We start from the raw sequence: 8,160 nt of genomic DNA on the forward strand, positions 1-8,160 counted from the left end.
GTTGACATTAAAATCTCCCATTACAATTATTTCATTAGACTTATTATTTATAGCATGATATTTAAGTAATATCAGAATCAGAATCAGAATACTTTATTGATCCCTGGGGGAAATTATTTTTTGTTACAGACAATACGCTAACTAAGAATAGTACAATATATACATATATATACATACATACATACATAAGTCACTTATAAATAAATATTTGGAAAAGAAACATGTGTAGTTGTAGCAGCAAACAGTGTGTTAAGTGGATGCGTTGTACAGGGAGATGGCCACAGGCAGGAATGATTTCCTGTGTCGTTCAGTGGTGCTTTTCGGTAATCTCAGTCTCTCACTGAACGTGCTCCTGTGACTGACCAACATGTCATGGAGTGGGTGGGAGGTGTTATCCAACATTGTCTTTATCTTGGACAGCATCCGCCTCTCCGACACCACCTTGAGGGAGTCCAGCTCCATCCCCACAACATTGCTGGCCTTACGGATCAGTTTATTAAGTCTGTTGGCATCTGCGACCCTCAGCCTGCTCCCCCAGCATGCAACAGCATAGAGGATCGCACTGGCCACCACAGACTCATAGAAAATCCTCAGCATTTTCTGGCAGATGTTGAAGGACCTCAGTCGCCTCAAAAAATAGAGACGACTCTGGCCCTTCCTGTAAAGTGCTGTGGTGTTTTTAGCCCAGTCCAGTTTATTGTCAATGTGTACTCCAAGGTATTTATAGTCCTCCACAATGTCAACACTGACCCCCTGGATTGAAACAGGGGTCAAGTGTTTCCTGGTCTTCCTGAAGTCCACGATCAGTTCCTTGGTCTGTTCCTAATATCTGTAGTTGTTCATAAAAAATATTCTTTGCTGAAGGAGGGCGATATAAACAGATCAACGTAAATGACATTTCTGGGGAAAGAGTGATTTTAACAGAAATATGTTCTATTTCGACATCTATTGGTGAACTAAGTAAAGAGCAATCCAGGTGTTTATTTTACATACACAAGTATTCCTCCTCCTCTTGTTCCAATTCTATCCCTTCTGAATACTGTGTACTCTGGAAAGACAACCGCAGACTCAGGAGAAGAACTTGTGAGCCAAGACAGACAGCCTAGGTGGAGGTCCGAGCAGCTGAGGTGGAAGCCCAGGCAGCTGAAATGTAGGCCCAGGCAGCTGAGGTGGAGGCCCAGGCAGCTGAGGTGGAGGCCCAGGCAGCTGAGGTGGAGGCCCAGGCAGCTGAGGTGGAGGCCCAGGCAGCTGAGGTGGAGGCCCAGGCAGCTGAAGTGGAGGCCCAGGCAGCTGAAATGTAGGCCCAGGAAGCTGAAATGGAGGCCCAGGCAGCTGAGGTGGAGGCCCAGGCAGCTGAGGCGTAAGCCCTGGCAGCCGAGGTGGAGGCCCGAGCAACTGAGGTGAAAGCCCAGCTAGCTGAAATGGAGGCCCAGGCAGCTGAAATGGAGGCCCAGGCAGCTGAAATGGAGGCCCAGGCAGCTGAGGTGTATGTCTAGGCAGCCGAGGTGGAGGCCCAGGCAGCTGAAGTGTAAGCCCTGGCAGCCGAGGTGTAAGCCCTGGCAGCCGAGGTGTAAGCCCTGGCAGCTGAAGTGTAAGCCCTGGCAGCCGAGGTGTAAGCCCTGGCAGCCGAGGTGGAGGCCCGAGTAACTGAGGTGAAAGCCCAGCTAGCTGAAATGGAGGCCCAGGCAGCTGAAATGGAGGCCCAGGCAGCTGAGGTGTAAGCCCAGGCAGCCGAGGTGGAGGCCCAGGCAGCTGAAGTGTAAGCCCAGGCAGCCGAGGTGTAAGCCCTGGCAGCCGAGGTGGAGGCCCGAGTAACTGAGGTGAAAGCCCAGCTAGCTGAAATGGAGGCCCAGGCAGGCCTAGGCTAACTAGGCTAATTAGTTGTAGCCAGTCCAAATCACTGATGTTTGAATTAGGTCCAGGATTTAGTTCTATATCACCAGCCAAAAGTAGCATCAGAACAAGTTTCAGAATCTCCAGCGACAGTTGTGGTATATCTGATTGTTCATGTTTACCTGGGGGTGGTCTGGCATGACCAAAATCCAAGAATCTTGTGAACAAAAGATGTTGACTCCATTTGGCTGGGAAAGTGGTATAATTATCCAGCTTTCTTGGACATGTCGAACTCCACAGAAGATAAAAATGTATAAAAACAAAAAGACAAGTTGATGTCAAGATCCAGGGGTTTTTAGATGGTTTTTTAGGTGGGTTTTTTGGCAAACGCACAGGACCTGCCAAGCCGTGTGTCTGCACCCTAGCAGCCATCTTGTTCTTTGTTCAACTCATGGTAACATGGTGTATGTAGGTTGAAGGTATGCAATGGAGAGAAGAGGAACAAAAGTAGAAGCAAGACAAAGTACAGTTGGAAAGGTGAAGATGCAAGGAGAAGAGGTAGTCAAGGTAGAGGATGATGCATGGTTTATAGATGGTGGCAATAGTTAAAAAATTCAAAAAAGCTTCATGCAAAGAAAAGAGGAAGACAACAGAGAAGATTAATGCAAAGCATTAGTGTGACAGGAGGTGACGCTTGAGATAATGTTGGTGAAACTAAGGCAGTGGCAGTCCCTAAAGTGAGGAGCTGAAAGATCTCATTACAGTCTAATTATCTGCTGGGAAACACTGGATCCTTTGGGGTCTTGACGTGTGCCTCCACCCCCAGCCTCAACAGTTCAGTGCTGATTTGTCAGCACGAGGGCGAGCTGCGCAATATGAAGGAGGTGGTTTTTAGCCATAAGCTGCAGGTGCTGTAGCAAACAAAAAACATGAATGTTTTTTGGTGTTTGAGTAGAAAACATTTTACTGCATTACAAAAATTTAATCTTTTCCAGACCTTTGCTTTTCTTTTTCTCTCTCTGTGTGTGCTGTTTTGTGTTCTGAGTATACTCTTTGCTGCGTGTTGTTGCACATTTGTCTTTAATGCTTAATGCTACATCAGCTACATCAAAAGCCATAATGAAGTCCACAGTTTCTATATGAAAAAGGGCAGGTTGAGCATGAAGCATAAATCTGTGTAAGGAAACAAGCCATGGTTTTAAAAAAGCGAAGCTCCTTGAACTCCATTCCCTTTGAAAAAATGGAAAACAGGTCACTCACTGACGTCATCAAGAAACTAAATCAAAGTAGGGAGTCAATGCAGCCTAAAAGGAATGAAATCAGGGGAGTGAGAACCATTTAAAGTGCATTGCGCAGGCGGTCTGCATAGAAAAAAGAAACAGATACAGACGAGAGGAATCACGAAAGCAAAACAACCACAACAGTGGAGCCCGCCTTAAAGGGCCAAACTGGTCTCCTTTTGTCTGAACGTGTGGTTTACTGCAGATCTGTCCAATATCATGCACCATAAATATCAAAGGAGATCTTATCGGTTCACATTAAGAGAGCTTGACCACATTTCTGAAAAAAGAAACTGGTTTACTTCTGTTCCGTTCTGATCTTTTCGCCCTTTTTTGAAAATTGCTTTCGGCTGTTGATTGAACAAGCTGTGAAACTGACACGCTAGTCGAGAAAATCCACCACCAGAATTTGCGATTGTTAATATCAAATTAAAGTGGTGAATTCAGAATACCACGCACTTCATGCCGTGTTTAGATTTTTCTCTCGTTAGGGGAATTCTTGTGGAAAGCGTGCGTGTAAATTTTAAACATCGAATTTGTCACTCGTGTCTGTGTAGAGCAGAGCACAGCCAAGCCACTGATGTTACAAATCCAACTAACAGATCTGTTTCTTTCTTTTGTCATTACTGCAAGTGGAACAACATGGGTGTGCTTGAACATTGTTTCCAACTGTTTTGAATTGGCTGCTAATGCTCACTGGGTGCTTCTGGCTGAAGTTTTGAGGTTACAAACCCTGTGATGACTTAAACACACTCATGTCTCCTGAGAAGAGACATAAAAGTGAACAAATGGTTATTTGAACTGTTATGTTGGGACTTTATTCACACTAGCAGTGTGTTGTTGTCTTGTTTTAATTGAATGTTCTTTAAAAAATGACCTCACTGTCTTTTGTTTTTCTCCTCCTGTTGTCTCTCTGGCACCAAGCACTGGGAGAGGTCAGCGTCGCGGGTCGCCGAGATCGCGTCAGCCTTAATTCGGGAGAGGAGCCCTGCCCTGGTGGGACAGCTTCTGCAGGCATGAAGGAATCAGCACAACTGGAAACCACGCTGTGACTCATGAACACTCCTGGGATGAGATCGTCTGAGACTTTTCTTTGTAACCTTGAATCAATTACTGTAAGGTTAAATGTGTAAATGTATAGATCATCAAGAAGCAGACTGAAAAAGAGACTTTTTTCTCTGTTGTTGGCCTGTTTATCTGTGTGTGCGTGTGTGCATGTGTATATAAAAAAAAAACTGTTGTGGTTCATCATAGTAAAAAAGAACCATGTCATCAGTTGGCTTATTTTTTATTTTTCAGAGTTTGTGTTCCCCAGACAAACAGTGTCGCTCTGTCACACTGATGATTAAGATATGTGGCGCTTTGGCTGCAGATGATTCTTGTTGTCGGATCAGTTCAGTTCTGGTTTTTAATCGCTTTAAGAGTTATTTTGCTGCGGTTGTCACAGATATGCAATAACAGGCCACATCGCTTTGAATTATTACTGTGGAAATGTGAACTGCAGCGCGTATGCCAAAAAAGCTGGGTGTCAAATTCGCTGCCTTTACCACTGGATGAAGCTTTTTATGACTGAAACATGAACACGGAGCTGCTAATATTTTTGTACTTGAATAAAACAATGAATATGTCAAATCTGTGTTGTTCTGTGAGTCTTTCTTGAACATAAGTCATTCAAAGATGTCAGGAAAAAAAATAACATTTGAGAGTAGATATTACTAATACTGTTTTCAGAGAAACTTGATTGGTAATTGAAGTCCGTGAAGTCTGCCTGCGACCACATGCATCAGTGACGCCCTCCGGTGAAGCCGCTTAGTGCAGAAGAAGCTCGTGTTTCCTTCAGTGAGCCAACTCTGGTGAGCTGGTGGAATCCCATGTTCTTCTTGGAGAGACTTTGGAATAATTAGCATTCATTAAAAGTATGTTATTATGCAGTGCAGCTTTGTTCTGGAGCTTCCCTGCTCTTCCATGGATATATACAGAAAACTGACAGCAGGGAATAAAGAACAGAGTAGATATCAATGACAGCAGATTGGTATTTCTTTATATTTAACCTTTCATCATCTAAGTATCATACAGGCTGCCTGGATGTATTGTTTTACTGGCTGTAAAATTAAAAAAAAAAAAAAAGATCTTACAGGATCCTTTGGATTTTCTCTTTAGCTCAAAATGGTTGAAAAGTTAAGGTAATGTTAATACTGTAGCTGGTAAAATCTTTATGTCTTGATTTCTGTGTTCAGACAGATTGCTTTGTGCATCTGTGAAGGTCCTCTTCTCTCCAAAGCCATTCAATTTGAATTTTGTCTCTTGGACAGAACAGTAATAGAGTCACAGCCTCTTAAGATGTACTGGGATCCCTATCTTGGGGGTTTGTTTGTGCTGCAGTGTTCATGCTGGGCTTCTGTCCTGAAACACCATAAAGATGTTCCCTGACTTTGCTCCATTTTCATTCCATCTTTGCTTTGTTCTTAAATCCATTTGAAATCATACCTTAACAAGATTAACCAGAAACACCGGCCTTTATAGTGAACAGCTTCAGCATTAAAACCACCTGTGGCCCCACCTCACAGCCCTTGTAATAGGTCAGATTTGTTAGGCCATGGACTCCAAATCCTCAGAAGATGACTTTTGATATGAAGCAACAAAAAGTAACCACCAGATCCTTTAAATCCTCTGAGATGCTAGGTATGACTTCCATGGATCAGACATGTTTTTCCAGCATGTTTTCCAAGATGCTTCATCAGATTGATATCGGGGAAATTTGGAGGTTAAGTCGTCACCTTCATTTTTCTGTGTAATGTTTCTCAAACCATTCAAAAGACCAATATTTATAGTGGATCAGAGTGTGTTAGTATTCTGAAGGAGGCTAATTTCACATCAGGATGGTGCACAATTAAAAGAAACATTCAGGTAGCTGGTATGTAAAGTCATAGCCACATGAAAGCCAGAACCCAAAAATTCCCAGCAGGATGTCTTCTATAGTGCATCCTACTGCCTTTCCTTCCCACAGATAAACAAGAGAAAGAAAGAAAAATGCCAGGCTACTTACTTCACCTTTTCACAGTCCAGTTTTAACATTTGTACATCTAATACAGTTACTGTCTATAATACAGTCCCGATCAAACGTTTAAGACCATTTGAAAAATGGCAAAAAATCATATTTTGTATGGTTGGATCTTAAAAAGGCTTGAAGTAGAGCTTCAACATGCAACAAGAAGAAATTGGAATGAGACAAAGAAAAATTTTGAGCATGCAATTTATTGAAAACAACACTTAACCTGAAACAGGCTGTTTTACAGCTGATCGAAAGTTAAGACCACATGTCTTTAAAAGGCCAAATCTGTATAAAAATGTGGATTCATTGTCACTTTCTGCCAGGTAGTCACACTGTCACGACGTTCTGGTGGTAAAGGCAAATAATCTTTCCCTTTTTGAACACAGTTGGGTTGTTGAACTGCATAAGCAGGGTCTCTCGCAGCGCACCATCGCTGCTGAGGTGGGACGCAGTAAGACAGTCATTTGGAATTTCTTTAATGATCCTGAGGGTTACAGAACTAAAAAGTCAAGCAGAAGACCCAAAGAATTTCACCAGCAATGAGCCGGAGGATCCAATTAGCTGTCTGTCAAGACACTGGACGATCCTTGACCCAAATTAAGGCTGTTACTGGTGCCGACCGCAGCCCCATAGCCATCAGACGACATCTGAGACTGAAGGGCTTCAAAACAAAAAATGTCTTCAAAGGCCTCGCCTCCTTGAATGCCACAGAACTGACTGTTTGGACTTTGCAAGAGAGCAGCAAACATGGGACATTGAAAGGTGGCAAAAAGTTTTATTCTCTGATGAGAAAAAAATTAACCTTGATGGTCCTGATGCTTTCCACCATTACTGGCATGACAAGCAGATCCCACCTGAGATGTGCCACAGTGGAGGGGGCGCCGTGATGGTCTGGGGTGCTTTTTCTTTCAGTGGAACAATGGAGCAGGTGCGTCAAACAACCACTGGCGATGCCCAGATGTTGCAGAGAGCATCCCTCATGACTGAGGGCCATCACCTGTGTGGTAATGACTGCATTTTTCAGCAAGACAACGCTACAGTACACACTGCCCGCAGGACAAGGGACTTCTTCCAGGAGAATAACATCAAACTTTTGGACCATCCTGTGTGTTCCCCTGATCTAAATCCAACTGAGAACCTTTGGGGATGGATGGCAAGGGAAGTTTTGAAAAATGGACAACAGCTCCAGACAGTAGAAGCCCTTCGTGCGGCCGTCTTCACCACTTGGAGAAATGTTCCCAGTCACCTCATAGAAACGCTCGCATCAAGCATGCTGCAGCAAATTTTGAAGTGATCAACAATAATGGTGGCGTTACTGAGTTGATGTTTGGAACTTTGGTTTCTGTTTTGGGGGGTTTACGGGGGGTTTTGGAGGTGTGGCCCTAAATTTTTGAACAACTGTAAAACACCCTGTTTCAGTTTAAGGGTTGTTTTCAATAAATTGCATGCTCAAAAAAATGTTCTTCTCACTCCCATTTGTTCTTGTTGCATGTTGAAGGTCTACTTGGAACCGTGTTAAGATCCAACCATGCAAAATCTGATCTTGTGCTTCTTTAATATCTGCATTTAGTTTAACCATCCTGAATTAATTAATTTTTCCACGTGCATGGACTTTTCTCTAAACTAGACACAAAACAGGTGCTGCATCTTCTCGGATCGTGGTTATTAGCGCATACTCCTCATTGGACTTTAAACCCACCTCCACTTAAGACTAGTTGGTTTGGAAGGGCACCTAATGCGGTGGACCCCAAGCAACAGCACAAAAACATTACTAATGAATGTTAAATGGAAAATATTAAACACAGTAACCACAGTTTATATTATTTAATAGATTATTTAACAAATGAGTCATTAAAGTTTTCATGTGCATGTGCTAAAGCACAGAGGATGTTCATGTGTATATAAAATGTGAGTCATTCTCAGGCTCATTCTCTGTCACCAGAGTGGCGAGAAGGAAAAACAACCTTGGACATCAAAGAGCCTTTAAAGACTGTC

At 43.2% G+C, this 8,160-nt stretch overlaps 1 protein-coding gene across 2 annotated transcripts in view; it reads left to right on the plus strand.

Annotated features, from left to right (window-relative positions):
- crppa (CDP-L-ribitol pyrophosphorylase A) overlaps nt 1-4,745 on the plus strand; it is a 60,187-nt gene extending 55,442 nt beyond the window's left edge. For both annotated transcript variants that reach the window (XM_026184233.1, XM_026184236.1), the window contains exon 10: nt 4,038-4,745. In XM_026184233.1, the coding sequence (XP_026040018.1) occupies nt 4,038-4,133 (96 nt within the window). In that variant the 3' untranslated portion in view covers nt 4,134-4,745. The remainder of the gene's footprint in view (nt 1-4,037) is intronic.
- The last annotated feature ends 3,415 nt before the right edge of the window (nt 4,746-8,160 follow it).

This window comes from Astatotilapia calliptera, chromosome 11 (assembly GCF_900246225.1).
Source record: "Astatotilapia calliptera chromosome 11, fAstCal1.2, whole genome shotgun sequence".
In the NCBI taxonomy this organism is placed as follows: Eukaryota; Metazoa; Chordata; class Actinopteri; order Cichliformes; family Cichlidae; genus Astatotilapia; species Astatotilapia calliptera.